This window comes from Mobula hypostoma, chromosome 15, assembly GCF_963921235.1.
Source record: "Mobula hypostoma chromosome 15, sMobHyp1.1, whole genome shotgun sequence".
Lineage (NCBI taxonomy): Eukaryota > Metazoa > Chordata > Chondrichthyes > Myliobatiformes > Myliobatidae > Mobula > Mobula hypostoma.
In genome coordinates, this window is record NC_086111.1 from 11,848,834 (window position 1) to 11,866,987 (window position 18,154).

The 18,154-nt window shown below is 42.1% G+C and overlaps 1 protein-coding gene across 2 annotated transcripts in view; it reads right to left on the reverse strand.

Annotated features, from left to right (window-relative positions):
* abhd14a (abhydrolase domain containing 14A) overlaps positions 1-18,154 on the reverse strand; it is a 41,240-nt gene that overhangs the window by 9,001 nt on the left and 14,085 nt on the right. For both annotated transcript variants that reach the window (XM_063067737.1, XM_063067736.1), the window contains exons 3-5: positions 15,699-15,814; positions 4,964-5,199; positions 3,119-3,297 (exon numbers count right to left, since the gene is read on the reverse strand). In XM_063067737.1, the coding sequence (XP_062923807.1) occupies positions 3,119-3,297; positions 4,964-5,199; positions 15,699-15,814 (531 nt within the window). The remainder of the gene's footprint in view (positions 1-3,118; positions 3,298-4,963; positions 5,200-15,698; positions 15,815-18,154) is intronic.

Consider the following 18,154-nt stretch of genomic DNA (forward strand, 5'->3'; position numbering starts at 1 on the left):
CAAGTATTGTTTGTCGCACTCCCATTCCTCGCACTGGGGCCCAGGTTCCTGCGTTTGCTTCCTATTCCCTCCCTGTATACTCAGTCATGGAGTAATGCAGCATGGATACAGGCTCTTCAGCCCAAAGAGTCCATGCCAAACAAACTAGTCCCAACTTCCTGCATTTAGCCCACCCCTCCATATACAGTTGCAAGAAAGTGTTTGTGAATCCTTTACAATTATCTGGTTTTCTGCATTAACTTACTCATAAAATGCAGTATGATCATCATCCAAGTCACAATAATAGACAAACACAGCCTAAACTAATAACACATAAACAATTGTACTTTCATGCCTTTATTAAACACATTGTTTAATTTATCACAGTCCAGGCTGGAAAGCACATGTGAACCGTTGTATTTTATAACTGGTGGAACCTCCTGTAGCAGCAATCACCTCCACCAAACATTTCCTGTAGCTGCTGATCAGACTTGCACAATGGCAAGGAGGAATTTTAGACCATTTCTTCATAAAAATCTGCTTCAGTTCATCAATATTTCTGAGATACCTTACATGAACAGCCCTCTTCAGGTCACACCACAACATCTCAATTGGGCTAAGGTCTGAACTCTGACTTGGGCATTACAAAACACAATTTTTCTCTTTTTAAACCATTCTGTTGTTGATTTACTCTTGTGTTTTGGATCATTGTCTTGTTGCATCATCCAATTCTATTTAGCTTCAGGTGACAGACTGCTACCCTAACATTCTCCTGTTAAGTGTCTTGATACAATTTCCTCAATGATTGCAAGCTGTCCAGGCCCTGAGGCAGCAAAACAGCTCCAAACCATGACGTTCCTTCCTCCATGCTTCACAGTTAGGATAAGGTGTTGGTGTGCAGTGCCCATTTTCCTTCAAATATAGTGGTGTGCAATTCTGCTAAAAATTTCAACTTTTGTATCATCTGCCCACAGAACATTGTCTCAGAAGCATTGTGGAACATCCAGGTGGTCTTTTCCAAACAAGACATACAGCAATGTTTTTTTTTGGAGAGCAGTGGTTTTCCTTCATGGTGTCCTTCCATGAACACCATTCTTGTTCAATGTTTTTCTTATAGTGGACACATGTACAGAGATTTCAGCAACTTATAGAGAGATCTTTTGCTGTTACTCTTAGGTTCTTTTTCTCCTCCCTCAGCAATGCACGTTGTGCTCTTCGTGTGATTTTCACAGGACACCCACTCCTAGGAAGAGCAGCACTTCTTTCATTTGTAGACAACTTTTCTTTAGAAAAGCTTTTGTAGCCTTTTCCTGCAATACTATAATCTCTATAATACTTCTTCTAAAGTCCTCTCTAAGTTGTTTTGATCAAGGCATGGTGCACATAACCAGAAGAAGGGCAGGCTCAGTCAGTAACCTGACTTTGCATATCTTTTTCATAGGGCAGGGCACCTCTACAACCCACACCTCCAATCTCATTTCATTGATTGGAAACTTGACTCCAAATAGTTTTTGAAGAAGGTATTGCCTCAGAGGTTCACACACTTTTTTGAACTTAGACTGTGGTTGTTTAATTGGTGTACTCAGTATTGACGAGAGAAGTACAATTGTTTGTGTGTTATTAGTTGAGGCAGATTGTGTTTGTCTATTATTGTAACTCAGATGAAGATCAGAGATTTTATGACTAATTAATACAGAAAGCCAGGTAACTGCAAAGGGTTCACAAACTTTTCTTGTAAATGTACCTATCGCAGTACTTCTTAAACGAAACTATTATACCTTTTTTAAGCAATTCCTCTGGCTACTTGTTCCATATACTCACCATCCTCTGTGTGAAAGTTACCCTTCAAGCCCCTTTAAAATCTTTCCCCTCTTGCCTTAAATCTATGCCCCCTAGATTTGGACTCAAAGGAAAAGACTGCTGCTATCCACCTACATGTCCCTTGTGATTTTATAAACCTGGTGAGGTTACCTCTCATTCTACACTGCAAGTATTGAAAACCTAGCCTGGCCATCCTCTCCCTATCAGTCAGGTCCTCTGGTCCTGGCAATATCCTCTTAAACTCTTTCCTGCACTCTTTTCAGTTTAACCACATCTTTCCTATTTGTACACTGCGGGTTCACCAATGGCTTACACAATTGTAACATAACGTTCCAACTCCTACATTCAGTGTCCTGACACATGAAAGCCAGAGTGCTAAATGCCTTTTTCACCAACCTGTATACATGTGACATAGCTTTCAGTGAACTATGCACTTGCATTCCTCTGTTCCAATACACTGCTTAGTGCTTTACCATTACTAGTATACACCCTACACTACTTATTTAGAGATACAGCATGTTAACAGGCTCTTATGTTCCATGATCCTGCACCATCCAATTGCACCAATGTGACCAATTAACAAACTAAACCATACGTTTTTGGCATGGGTCACAAACTTCCTCCAAACAGTGGGGGAATTGAACCCGTGCTATAATACAATTCTGCTAATCATTATGCTGTTATGTGTCATCTCACACTTATCTATACTGAAATCCATTTACCACTCCTTAGCCCGCTTCCTTAAACTGATGAATATCTATCTGTAATCTACAATAACATTACATGGATCCATTAGCTGCTCTCCCTTGAAGCACAACTGTTTCCCATGTCCCCGTTAAACTTTCTAGGGCCTTGCTTCCGACACTCTTTAAACCTACTGGATGCACGGGGAAATTATCTTCATGCATAAATATTCAAAAATTGAATAAAAGTGAAGTTTGAATATTAATCAAATAAAATCTGATAGTCTGAAAATCACCAGCAACTTTGATGTGTGTTGTCTGAAAAATCTGCCGGTCTCGAGCCAAAGTCACAAGTGTACCAAATAAATAGTGTCATTTACCAAATAATAGACTTTTGTTTCAAAACTCATTTTAATTTCTGTTTCTGTCAACATTCCATCTGTAAATAGTCTTTGTAGAACTTGCTACTGAGAATTTTTTACGGTGGTAATGTGACTGGGTTTTAAATGGGTTCACATTTCAGAGTTTCTATGTAAGAGTGGGGAAGGCTGTTTAAATCCAGTTGCTGTGGAAGCTGGTTCAATACTGGACTTGGCTGTTTGGTAGAGACAGGCTGCACAATAGTAAATACTCACTGAAGTTTAGTTAGAAAGTCCAACAGAGCATCATGAAACTTTTTTGGTTCATCCAGATAGCAAGCATGGTGTGCTGTGGGTATTTTGACGATGTTGTGATGAGGAAGATGTCTGAGATTCTTCAGGGACTGTACACCCAGGTTTGTGTCCTGTTCTCCAAATACAATGAGTGTTGGGGTCTGCGAAAGGAAGCAGTTTACTTCATTTGTGAAACACAAACACCATTAGCACAATCCTCATGAGTTTTCTGCATCTATTCTAAGTGTAGGCATTTTTGCAGTGCAGAAGACATGACAATCATTGCACAGAAATAAGCTTTATCACACACCAGTAAGATAAATGAGCAAACAATCAGTTGGATTTCCTCCAGATCATAAAATTTGGTACATCTCTGTCAGTTCTCACAGAGGATTATTGACCTGAAACTAAGTCTGTTTACCTCTTTCCACAGTCACCGCCTGACTTTTTTCTCTATCTCAGATTTTTGGTAGGGAAAAGAAATTCAAACATGGAAATGAGGGAATGGTGAGTATGGATTTTGGAAGTGACATTCAAGGAATTCAGTAAAGAAATAAAATTGGAGATATGCCGACAGCTTTCAGATGTCATTTTAAGAGGAATGAAGATGGCAAATTTGAAAGGAAAGAGGATGGAATATGGTGGAATCTTCAAAAGAGAAGATATGACAGAGGATGAACCAAGTGAGACCGCGTGGGTTTGGGTGGAACGAGTACTGAGAAGACAGGCTTCGTTCAGCAAAAAAAGGTGTAATCTCTCAGGCCAATGATATCAGTGCAGCTATTGATACTGAATTCAGGCTGCATCAGAGCCTTGTTTACAGGTGAACAGACTCTGCGGAGGGAGAAGTGAACGGGGCAATGTCAGCCCCGGTGTAGGGTTGAGTGTGAAGGAAGGCATTTGGTGAGATTTGCACTCAATGGGTATTTTGGATATACAGTACAGTACAGTAAAGGGGAAGGTTTGAAGGGAGAGGACTCTGCTACTCTTGTTAAGAGAAAGAGATGCGCTATGATGCATCCTTTGGAAAATGTCAAAAGAGGCACAAACAAGCTGCAGAGTTATTCACAAGGAGTGTATTTAGAATGCGGCAAGGAGAGTAGAATGCAAAAGGTTGCTGATGGAATTTGTGGAGGGAGGTTATATGAAAGAGAAATGATAGAAAACATGGGATAACCAAGAATGGGCCAATAAAAAGCAGAATGAAACAAGTTCAGAGTTTGTGAACACAAAACAACAGATGATTGAGGAATCTGGTTCCCACTACAGGAATATTCAAACTCTTTTGCTCAGACACTAGGCAGGCACATTCCATGGAGTATGAAGGATGATCTGTAGAATTTAATCAATGACAAATCAGCATTATTGAAAATTTAAAGTATTTTGATCAACCTTGGCTCTCGTATGTTTGAAACAGAAGAGGAGCACCGAGAACTCTAAACCTATTTGTTAGGAGCACATAGGAGTCCAGTGTAATCAGCAGGAGGGCAACATCGCCCTGAAAGCTGCACCCTTTCCTAAACCACCCAGGGATAAGTCTGCAGGGCCTATTGGATACTTCAGGTCCTACAGATCTCAAGACACCTTCAACACCAGGGACTTAAGACAGAAAACAGAGGTTTCTTGAGATACTGATATAAACAGTTACGTTTGAGATTTATTTACAAGTTAAGAATGGACCTTTTCAAACCTACTAATTCACAAAATGTGAACAAGACCAGCACATTATAAGCAAGCAGAGATGGGATTCAGATCCTGGGCTCTGACATCTGCACTGTTAGCTGTCCAGCCTCAGTTTTTTCAGCAATAACTTCAGCAACAGTTTACCTGGATTTTCTGATACTGCTCAGCACTGTAGGCATTTGTCCCGATGGGTGCAACAGGGACAAAGCCCTTCAGTCTCTGGTTATGAAACATCACAAACGGGATGGAGAAACGCCCACTCATTGATGGACTGATCAGGACTGGTGTCTGAAGGCCCACAGCATTCATGAGGGTCAACAAGAAGTCAGCCCGGTCCTTGTCTGTTTTCCCAACCTCCAAGGGTGAAGTATTTCCAAAACCTGTTGAACAAGACATTAATTACACAACAGCTAAGCAAGTTGTTCACATGGAACAAAGGCGGCGATTCAGGCCCATTTGGTCCATTCCATCACAGGTTGTTTGACATCTTCCAGTTGTTAGATGTGAAAGGATGGCCATTCAACAAACTTGGTTTGTTTTCTCTGGAACAGGGCGCCATGGTAGCATAGCAGTTAGAGTGACACTATTACAGCTAGTGGCGTCGTAGTTTGGAGTTCAGCTTCAGTGTCCTCTGTAAGAAAGTTTGTATGTTCTTCCTGTGTGTGTGTGGGTTTCCACTGGGTGCTCTGGTTTCCTGCCACAGTCCAAAGAACATAGAACATAAAACATAGAATAGTATAGCACATTACAGGCCCTTCGGCCCACAATGTTGTGCCAACCCTCAAACCCTGCCTCCCATATAAGCCCCCACCTTAAATTCCTCCATATACCTGTCTAGTAGTCTCTTAAACTTCACTAGTGTATCTACCTCCACCACTGACTCAGGCAGTATATTCCACGCACCAACCACTCTCTGAGTAAAAAACCTTCCTCTAGTATCCCCCTTGAACTTCCCACCCCTTACCTTAAAGCCATGTCCTCTTGTATTGAGCAGTGGTGCCCTGGGGAAGAGGCGCTGGCTATCCACTCTATCTATTCCTCTTATTATCTTGTACATCTCTATCATGTCTCCTCTCATCCTCCTTCTCTCCAAAGAGTAAAGCCTTAAAGCTCCCTTAATCTCTGATCATAATGCATACTTTCTAAACCAGGCAGTGTCCTGGTAAATCTCCTCTGTACCCTTTCCAATGCTTCCACATCCTTCCTATAGTAAGGCGACCAGAACTGGACACAGTACTCCAAGTGTGGCCTAACCAGAGTTTTATAGAGCTGCATCATTACATCGCGACTTTTAAAGTCTATCCCTCGACTTATGAAAGCTAACACCCCATAAGCTTTCTTAACTACCCTATCCACCTGTGAGACAACTTTCAGGGATCTGTGGACATGTACCCCCAGATCCCTCTGCTCCTCCACACTACCAAGTATCCTGCCATTTACTTAGTACTCTGCCTTGGAGTTTGTCCTTCCAAAGTGTACCACCTCACACTTCTCTGGGTTGAACGCCATCTGCCACTTCTCAGCCCACTTCTGCATCCTATCAATGTCTCTCTGTAATCTTTGACAATCCCCTACACTATCTACAACACCACCAACCTTGTGTCGTCTGCAAACTTGCCAACCCACCCTTCTACCCCGACATCCAGGTCGTTAATAAAAATCATGAAAAGTAGAGGTCCCAGAACAGATCCTTGTGGGACATCACTAGTCACAATCCTCCAATCTGAATGTACTCCCTCCACCACGACCCTCTGCCTTCTACAGGCAAACCAATTCCAAACCCACCTGGCCAAACTTCCCTGGATCCCATGCCTTCTGACTTTCTGAATAAGCCTACCATGTGGAACCTTGTCAAATGCCTGACTAAAATCCATATAGATCACATCCAGTGCACTACCCTCATCTATATGCCTGGTCACCTCCTCAAAGAACTCTATCAGGCTTGTTAAACATGATCTGCCCTTCACAAAGCCATGCTGACTGTCCCTGATCAGACCATGATTCTCTAAATGCCCAGAGATCCTATCTCTAAGAATCTTTTCCAACAGCTTTCCCACCACAGACGTAAGGCTCACTGGTCTATAATTACCCGGACTGTCCCTGCTACCTTTTTTGAACAAGGGGACAAAATTCATCTCCCTCCAATCCTCCGGTACCATTCCCGTGGACAACGAGGACATAAAGATCCTAGCCAGAGGCTCAGCAATCTCTTCCCTTGCCTCGTGGAGCAGCCTGGGGAATATTCTGTCAGGCCCCCGGGACTTATCCGTCCTAATGTATTTTAACAACTCCAACACCTCCTCTCCCTTAATATCAACATCCTCCAGAACATCAACCTCACTCATATTGTCCTCACCATCATCAAGTTCCCTCTCATTGGTGAATACCGAAGATAAGTATTCATTGAAGACCTTGCTCACTTCCACAGCCTCCAAGCACATCTTCCCACCTTTGTCTCTAATGGGTCCTACCTTCACTCCTGTCATCCTTTTTTTTCACATAACTGAAGAATGCCTTGGGGTTTTCCTTTACCCTACTCGCCAAGGCCTTCTCATGCCCCCTTCTTGCTCTTCTCAGCCCCTTCTTAAGCTCCTTTCTTGCTTCCCTATATTCCTCAATAGACCCATCTGATCCTTGCTTCCTAAACCTCATCTATGCTGCCTTCTTCCACCTGACTAGATTTTCCACCTCACTTGTCACCCATGGTTCCTTCACCCTACCATTCTTTATCTTCCTCACCGGGACAAATTTATCCCTAACATCCTGCAAGAAATCTCTAAACATCGACCACATGTCCGTAGTATATTTCCCTGCAAAAGCATCATCCCAATTCACACCCGCAATTTCTAGTCTTATAGCCTCATAATTTGTCCTTCCTCGATTAAAAATTTTCCTGTCCTCTCTGATTCTATCCTTTTCCATGATAATGCTAAAGGCCAGGGAGCGGTGGTCACTGTTCCCCAGATGCTCACCCACTGAGAGATCTGTGACCTGACCCGGTTCATTACCTAGTACTAGATCTAGTATGGCATTCCCCTTTGTCAGCCTGTCCACATACTGTGACAGGAATCTGTCCTGGACACACTTACCAAGCTCTGCCCCATCTAAACTCTTGGAACTAATCAGGTACCAATCAATATTAGGGAAGTTAAAGTCACCCATGATAACAATCCTGTTATTTTTGCACCTTTCCAAAATCTGCCTCCCAATCTGCTCCTCTGTATCTCTGCTGCTACCAGGGGGCCTACAGAATACCCCCAATAGAGTAACTGCTCCCTTCCTATTCCTGACTTCCGCCCATACTGACTCAAAAGAGGATCCTGCTACATTACCCACCCTTTCTGTAGCTGTAATAGTATCCCTGACCAGTAATGCCACCCCTCCTCCCCTGTTTCCGCCCTCTCTATCCCTTTAAATCCAGGAATATTGAGAATCCATTCCTTCCCTGGTGCCAGCCAAGTCTCTGTAATGGCCACTACATCATAATTCCATGTATGTATCCAAGCTCTCAGTTCATCACCTTTGTTTCTGATGCTTCTTGCATTGAGGTACACACATTTCAGCCCTTGTACCTTACTGTCTTTACACCGTTTATTCTGCTTCTCTTTCCTCAAAGCCTCTCTATATGTTAGATCTGGCTTTACTCCATGCACTTCTTTCACTGCTCTATCGCTCTGGGTCCCATCCCCCTTGCAAATTAGTTTAAACCCTCCCGAACCATGCCAGCAAACCTACCTGCAAGGATATTGCTCCCCCTCGAGTTCAGGTGCAACCCATTCAATCTGTATAGGTCCCACCTTCCCCAGAAGAGATCCCAATGATCCAAAAATCCAAAGCCCTGCTCCCCGCACCAACTCCTCAGCCACGCATTCAACTGCCATATCCTCCAATTCTTACCATCACTGTCACATAGCACTGGCAGCAATCCTGAGAACAATCCTTGAGGTCCTGTTCTTCAGCCTTCTGCCTAGTTCCCGAAACTCACACTTCAGGACCTCATCCCTCTTCCTGCCTATGTTGTTGGTCCCAACATGTATCACGACTTCTGGTTGTTTTCCCTCTTGTACCAGGATGTCGTGCACCTGGTCAGAGACATCACAGACCCTGGCACCCAGGAGGCAACAAACCATGTGGGTGTCCTTCTCACGTCCACAAAATCTCCTGTCTGCTCCCCTGACTATAGAGTCTCCAATGATGACAGCTCTCCTCTTCTCCGTTCCAGGCTTCTGCACTACCGGGTCAGACTCAGTGCTGGAGGCCCTGCCACCGTGGCTCACACCTGGTTGGTAGTCCCCGCCAACAATATCCAGGACGGTAAACTTATTATTCAGGGGAATGGCTACAGGGGTGCTCTGCACTACCTGTCTGCTCACCTTCGCTTTCCCCCTTCTGACTGTCACCCAACGACCTGCTTCTGGCAGCCTAGGTGTGACTGCCTCCCTGTAGCTCTCATCTATGACTGCCTCATTCTCCCTTATGAGTCGAAGGTCATCCAGCTGCTGCTCCAGATTCCTTACATGGTCTTCCAGATATAGCGGTTAGTAGGTTCATTGGTCATTGTAAATTGTCCTATGGTTAGGCTAGGGTTAAATCAGTGGGTTGCTGGGTGGTGTAGTTTAGTGGGCCAAAAGGGCCTGTTCCACACTATACCTCTAAATAAATAAATTAACAAACAGTGGAAGCTGAGGGGAGATCTGACAGAGGTTTATAACATTATGAAAGGTAGACAGGGTCAAAATGTCTAATACTAGAGGGCATTTTAGGGTGGGGGGTAAATTCAAATAAGTTAAGCAAGGCATGTTTTTTTTCCCCCAAAAAAGGTGGTGAGTGTCTGAAATATGTTTGCAGAGGTAGTGGTGGAAGCAAAAATGAAAGGCATTCTTCAAGAGGTTCTGAGATAGACACATGAATGTGCAGAGAATAGAGGGTCATGGGAAGTTGTTAGTTTAGTTAGGCATTTAATTACTAGTGTAATTAGTCTGGCACAACTTCGAAGGCAGAGTGCCTGTTCCCGTGTGTACTATGTAACACAATAGCTTGTTATGTGGTAACAGAAGCAAAGAATTAGAACAGGAAGAGGCTATTCAGCCTCCATGGGTCTACCTGCACCAGCACAGGAACTCAATCAGTCTTTCCAAATCTGTTTCACAGTAAAGGAGCAGCCAATCAACCTACCTTAGCCTATTATACAAAAGGCCAACCTGCACCCACAGTCCACGATGGAGAAGGAAGAGACTGATCCACTCTCTTGAGTCAATTGCAAAGAAACTGGAAGCCAATCAGTCCCTTTTGGTCCACTGAATAGTTTTTACCATTTCAATAATTTGCTTTTTCCTTATTCCTCCCAAGTCGATTTACTCACTCACTGAACATCTGCCAGCTTCTTGCCCACTTACCTGACCTGTCTATATCTGTCTATAGGCCATCTGTACCCTCCTCCTCACTTGCTAATCAACTTTCATTTTATCTTCAAACAATTTGGTTACACTGCACTCAGTTTTTTCATCTGACATTACTGTAAATAGTTTCTAAATATTTAAAGCTCCAACATTGATCCCTGTGGCACCCATTGGTTACTCATTGCAAAACCAAAATGACCCATTTATCCCAACTCTCCACTGTCATTTAGCTACTCTTCCATCCATCCCAAAATATTATCCCCAGCCCTTGTGCAGTAACCTTCAATGTGGCACCATATTGAATGACTTAGGAAATCCCCATATATTACATCTACTGGTCATCTTTATCACCCAATTTGCCACATTCTCCAAGAACTTCAACAAATTTGTTAGAAATTATTTCCCTCAAAAATCTTTTAAATTTTCTATTTATTTTATATCTCCTTAATGATGGACACCAGCATTTTCCAGTGAGAGTGTTAAATGGCCCATAATTTCCAGCTTTATGCCTCCTCTTTTTTCGGTAAGAGTTGAAGTGAGGAGGAGAGACCCAATCAATCCTTCAGTCTGTTACATTACAACAGCCCACCCAAGCTGACTTTATTGCAACAGAAGCATGTGGGAGGGGAGGGATCACAGATAGAAAATGAATTTTCTCTGGTCTTCAGATGCCATTTTTCCAAAAATGATTTCATGTGCTCATACTTTGAAGGCAGTGATGTCTGCCTTTGCTGACAAATAGTTTCTGAGCTATCACTTTAGAAGTCACATTTTGCAGGGTTTTTGATGGACCAGCCTCGAAGGGAGGCAAGGCCCAATAGTGCTCTTATGTACATAACCTTCTTTGGAAGAACAGAGGACCAACTGCTCCTTCAAGAAGGCAGTATCTGGTTCTCAGGTCTATAACTTTAAAACAGGTAGAGACCAAATTCCTCCTGATATCTATTAAATAGAGAAGCAAGGCCAGACCACCCCATCAAGATGATTACAGAACAAAGTAGGAGGTCAGTGAAAATCCATGTCACAGAAACAGTCATAAGATCTTAAAACACAGGAGCAGAATTAGGCCCTTTGGCCAATCAAGTTTGTCATTCAATCATGGCTGATTTATTATCCCTCTCAACCCATTCTCCTGCCTTCTCCTCATAACCTGTGATATCCTTACTAATTGTTTATCAACCTCAGCTTTAAATATACCCCATCTGACTTGGCCTCCATAGCCGTCTGTGGCAATCAACCCAACAGTTTCACTGCCCTCTGGCTAAAGAAATTCCTCTTCATCTCTGTTCTCAAGGGAGTATGTTGCACAGGAACAGCAAGTCACTGATTGAGGCACTGATAGTGAGACAGGAGTTCATTCAGCCCCTCACATTAAAACAGGAGGAGGTTGACAAGACAGCATGATCTACAACATGGAAACAGGATAAGGATGATGAGCCCCCATTTTTATTATACAGTACAGAGAAACTAGGAGACCAAACTGCCCAACCAGTTCATTGCACAGGAACAGGAGACCATGAGTCAGCTCACTTGAGTCTGTTACACTGAAACAGCTGACCAACCCATCCTCCTAAACCTACCATATTCAAACAGCAGTCGGCTCATCAGCCTCCCAGTGCACTACACTGAAGGTGGTGGAGGATGATCAGCATATCACTGAATAAGATGATGGCTGCACTTATCTGTTCCCTATTACAATACTTGACTCTACAGCAGGTATTATTGATCTCTTCACTATACAAAAATCTATAATTCCAGCTTTTTTCTATTTGATCTCCAGCAGCCAAGGGCTTTTGTTCCAAACTTAAACAGTCCTTGAAGGAAGGAAGTGCCAGTGGTCAGGATTTAATCAGTTCCCTGGAGTTAAAAAGCAGAGCACGAACTGCAGGGTACCCAGAGTTTTAGACATCCCACCTCTCCCGGAACTTCCAGGAGTCTCCCGCATATTAATAGTGGCTCCCTGATGCCCGCAAATTATATACAATGTCCCGGAAATCAATTTTTTTGAGAGTGAGCGAGAGAAAAGCAAGAGAGAGTGCGAGAGCGACAACAAGAGACAGCGTGTGCGCAAGAGAGAGTGGGTAAGAGAGAGAGCGAGAAAGCAAGTGAGAGTGCTTGAGAGTGCACAAGCGACCATGAGAGAGAGAGAGAGAGAGCGCGCCATGGCAAAGTGTTCCAAAAAAAATATAAAACGTACGTCACCCCAGACTACACTAAAGTGTACCCCTGCCTAATAGGGGTCAAAATAATGACAGTGTTGCTCGCTGCACTGTTTGCAACAATGACTTTTCTATTGCCCATGGTGGGTTAAGACTGTAAAAGACGTGTTGAGGTAAGTTTAACAGATGTCATCTGTTCATTAGCATCGCTAACATTATTTAAACTAGCTGGCTGGTTGCTACGGAGCTACTCTATTGCAGACATCCCACCCCTTCCGGAAGTCTCCCGCAAATTGATGGTGCTACCTCCCTGAAATCAGTTTTTGCAAGGTGGGATGTCTGGAGTTTGGTTGATTAGATTAGATTATGAGGACACGCAGTCCTCTTTTATTGTCATTTAGTAATGCATGCATTAAGAAACGATACAATGTTTTTCTAGAATGATATCACAGAAACACATGACAAACCGACTTAAAAACTGACAAAAACCACATAATTATAACATATAGTTACAACAGTGCAAAGCAATACTGTGATTTGATAAGAACAGACCATGGCACGGTAAAAGTCTCAAAGTCTCTTGAAAGTCCCATCATCTCACGCAGACGGTGAACCTCCAGCGCTGCAAACGTGCCAATGCAGCACCTTGGAAGCATCCGACCACAGTCCGACTCCGAGTCCGTCTGAAAACTCCAAGCCTCCGACCAGCTCTCCAACACCGAGCACTATCTCTGCTGAGCACTTCGATCCCGGCCCCAGCAACAGGGAATAGGCAAAGCCGAGGATTTGGGGCCTTCCCCTTCGGAGATTCTTGATTGCACAGTAGCAGCAGCAGTGAAGCGGGAATTTCAGAAGTTTCTCCAGGTGTTCCTCCGTGCTTCTCACAGCTGTCTCCATCAAATCAAGATTGTGCACAGGCCCCTAGTTAACACTTACCGATATCAATTCGGAATGGCCGTGTGCCGCCATCTTCTCCTCCCGCTGTAGGGGAGACTGTAGGTTGATGGTAACAATATGGGTGTTTAATTACATTAATTCAATAATAATTATTTAACCATCCAGAGAAGCATGGGTTTTGATTAATCAAAAGATTTAAGGGGGGGTCGTCACGTGATGACGTAGGATGACGCCCCATAAATCAGCAAAGTACCGTTTAAACAAAGTAAAGTTGATAAATACTTTCTGAAAACTACTTATAAACTTCGTAAGACTACTCTACGATATGCCTCGTAAACTGCAACAGAAGAAGTCTGTTGTTGTGAAGTCGCCACGAGATGGGAAGAAAAAGGGCCTACTGCAGCGATGGCGCCTCGGATTCAGGTTGGATCTCCTTCAGAGGAGACGCATTTTATCTCTGGCGTAGAAGAACGGGGAGCAATGGCGGCGGTAGCGGTCTCTTGGAAGAAGATGCCGGAATTGCGCATGCGCAAATCAACACAATTTAAACTACAAGAACCGATGGCCACTACAACTGAAAGTGACTCAGAGTCAGAATTGGATATCGCAGGGAATACAGATGAAGAAGAGGAGGAAGAACTGGAAGAGATTGGAAGTAAAGGAGACGATGGAGACATAAGAGAGGCTTTATTGCAGTTAACGGCTGAATTAAGAAAATTAAGAACAGAGCTTAGAGACGTGAAGATGTGCTATGATAAAGCTATGAAAAGACAGGATAAAATGGATAAGAAACTTCAGAAGATGGAAAGAACAATCGAGCATATTAATGATAGAGTGGAAAAAACAGAAAATAATGTGCTTGTCTGGAACACGGAAAGAAATTGACTCTTGGAGAAAGTGGACGTGTTGGAAAATTTTAGTAGATGTAATAACATTAAAATTGTTGGTCTCAAAGAAGGTATAGAGTTCCAATATAACTTCCATATAAATTCCAATAGAATTTTTTCAAAGATGGATCCCGAAAACCTTGCAAATGAAAAAGGTAGACCGATCAATTGAAATTGAGCGGGTACATAGAGCTCTGAGACCAAAACCACAAGCTGACCAATATCCACGATCAATTTTAATCACATTCTTAAGATTTCAAGACAAAGAAAGGATTCTACAGGCGGCTGCCCAAGCTGCCAAGAAGAGAAAAGGGCCATTAATGATAGAAGGGAAGAAAATTTTTTTCTACCCTGACATAAGTTATGAACTTTTGAAAAGAAGGAAGAAGTTTAATCCAGTGAAAAAAGCCCTATGGGACCACGGTTATCAATTTATATTGCGTTATCCTGCAGCCTTGAAGATTTTCTTGCCTGGTGGAGAAGAAAGATTTTTTGACGATTACTGGAAAGCGGAGGAGTTTGTGCGAGATTCTTTGAATATTCACCAGATACAAGAACAAACTTAGGGGAGCGAGATGGATTGAAGATGAAGACTGGATCAAGGATTAGGCCTGTTGAATTTTTAGGTGGATGAATATATAAATATATTATTAATTATATGAGGGAGGGGAAGAAAGGTTAAAATTTAAGGAATATTAGCTGGGAATAATAATATTAATTTTTATATATATATATATATATATATAATTTTTTGTTACGGGGGAGCTGGAAGAAACACTGTCCAATCGCTGCGTTATTCATGTGTGCAAGCGTGGCAATAGCCACGACCCACACAATGGAGGGGGGTAGTGTTGTGTATCTTTCATTCACAACATTAGTGGGGGGGTATTTTGTTTTTTCTTTTTTTGTATCTTATCTATCTTTTTTTTTCTTTTTGCCTGGATGATTGGGAGGGAAACACATAGCAACATGGTGAAGTTCAAAGAGATTCCCCAGGGACCTATGAGAGTTGAGAAGCTAAATAATGTTTTAGATTTTAAGAGATAAATATGTAACATTTTTGAATATTTGGAGCCCTTATTTATAGCTCCGATGATGAAGATCTGGGTTCCTTAGGGGAAAGTAATAAATATATATTAAATTTATTTTTATCCCATGGAGCATGTGCAAACCTTCCAATATTCAGGCGGTTCCTTTTTTTTCTTTTCTTTTTAGGTAGGAGTATATATGGGGGGGGAGGGTTAAGGGGAGGGGAGGGTAGATATTTTTTTTCTCTCATGTATCACTTGAAAACTCAATAAAAATTATATAAAAAAAAGATTTAACATCACAGTGAAGCTGCTTTCGGCAAGCTAGAAAGAGCTGCATTTGGCAGCAGCTGGTAAACAGACCAAAGGAGGAGATAATCCAATGCGTAATCACACAGTAATGATACGCTAACCTTCAAGAATATTTTACATTTTTACAAATATAGAAGGCTGAAGAAAAGCTTTCTCTATGAGCTTTAAGGGTCATGAAAGAAATGTAAAGTCCTTACCTGGTAAGTCCACTGCGAGAGCTCGGTATCCCCGTTGTGCAAGAAGGTTAAGTGTCCCAAGACTTTCCCAGGTCTTAGAGCTGAATGCCTGTCCATGTAGCAGCAGTATTTCCAATCTGAGTAAACAAAAGGTCTGATGTGTTACTGAAACACTGCAGTGCAAGAACACATTTAAACAACTTGCAATTCTCTTCAACCTACAAGCTTAAATTGATTCTACACAATTTAGTAGAAATTGTTTGCCTTTTTATGTAAAACAATCAAAGGAATTTTCTTTTTTCAGAGTCAAGTGGAACAAAGCAGCAGTGGGAAGATTGAACAGAAAAGCTTTAGTGAGCTAAGCAAGCAAGTTTTACAGCCAGGTGGAAAAGCGGAGCAATGGGAAGATATAACGAAGAGCTGAGTTAGCAAGGGACAGAAGAAGCTTTTCTGATTGGCTAATCATGAGGAACATCAACCAATAAAATGAAGGTAGGTGCTAACAGAGCAGCAGTGTGAAAATGGCCAGTGTTTGAGTGCTAATACAGAAGCAAATGAGGCTTTAATTAGTGGAGGCTGAGAAGAGTCATAGGTAACATTCTTTAAGTTTCCTTGTTAAAGCAGTCTGGAGAGGAGAGGGTGCAGTGGCTTGTGGGGGAGCCATTTGGTGTGGGCTGAATTTTGGGCTGGGGGAAGGGGTTCGAGTGAATGAGCGAAAAAATTGATCGCCGGCAAACAAGTGTCGGATTGAGGGAAAGAGAGTGGAGAAGGAGCGGGGTAGGGATTTGGGATCAGAGGTAGGCAGCTGGGGAGAAATAGATTATTGTGAAGAGAGAAATTTTTCAAAACCTTCAATTTGTTGTTTAAATTCAGATGTTGGCTATTATTACTTTTTATTATATGAGAAGGTATTTTACCTTTTTTTCCCTTTAATAAACAGCTTCGGTCTTGGTAGGGGTTAGATTGCTTTTTTTTGTAATAAATTAGTATATTTCAATTTAACTATTGATTAACTTACATGAATACAAGGTAATGAGATTGTTATTATGGATAGATATAATGTAATTGGTAGGTTTTTAAAATCTTTTTTGACCTTTTATATATACTTTCTTGCACTCTGTATTCTTCTATGTAGAAACTAATAAAATATTGGAAAGAATGGGAGAAATAAAGGGAATGAGGAGATAGTGAGGGGACGGATGAATGAAAACTGAGACAAAGGGAATAAAAGACTAAGAAATTGCAGTGGAGAGAGCTCTGAAAGTGAGGAAGATGAAGAAGTTCAGTGAGAAGGTGTTGTCATAATTAGGTTTAATGAGGAGGCTCAAGGAAACATGAAGAAAATTAACCCGTTTGTGCTAACAACAGCTCTGGCAAATAAGATAGGGAAAATAGTATTTGCAAAAGTCCTCAATGATGGCAACCTATTGGTAAGATGTGCGAATGAGGAACAACTTGAGAAAGCACTCAAGCTAAAAGAGATAGGAAAATGCAAGGTGGAATACACAGGGAGGGTGGGAGCACGAAATGGCGGTGGATGTAAAGGAGTGATCACGGAGGTACCAATGGGTATAAATATGGAGGAGTTAAAGAGGAATATCAAAGGAGGAAAAGTAATGAATGTTCAAAGACTGAAAACAACAAAGGAGGGAGTGAAAAAGGAAAGTGAAACAGTATTAATTGAATTTGAAGAAGAAAGAGTACCAAGGAAGGTGTTCCTGGGTTTCATGAGTTACCCAGTAAGGGTGTATGTGCTAAAGCCATTGAGGTGTTATAATTGTCAAAGGTTTGGACACATAGCTAAAAACTGTAAAAGGCAGAGGAGATGTGCTAGATGTGGGGGCGATCATGAATATGGAAAGTGTGGAACAGGGGTGCAACCAAAATGCTGCAATTGTGGAGGAGCTCATAATGTGGCATATAGTGGGTGTGAGGTTATGAGATGGGAGAATAAAATTCAATAAGTAAGAGTGAAAAGAAAGATCACTTATGCAGAAGCTGTAAGAATGTCAAGAGTACAGAATAATGCTCCTTATGAATAGGGATGCGAGAGATGCAACAAAGAACAAATGACAGGACTTATGTAGACAAAAAGGCTCTAGTATCATTCATTGCAGGAGTGATTAATAGTACGGATGAGGTAAAGTCAAAAGTGACAAAATTTAGCTGGTGGTCAAAGCAGCAGTAAATCATCTAGGGTTAGTAGGACTGACATGGGAAGAAGTGAGGGAGAACCTCACTTATCAGTCAAGCAAGGAAGTGTCATGGGTTGGTTAATACTAATTATGGTGATTCTTTTGCAATGGAATGCAAGGAGCTTACTGGCCAATAGCCAGGAATTCAAGCACTTTATTAAAGAAATGGTTATAAAACCAGATGTAGTGTATATTCAGGAAACTTGGTTGAAACCAACTTTAGGTATATGGGTATACAATGATAAGATAGAAATCTAGGGGGAGGAGGGGGTTGTGCTATGT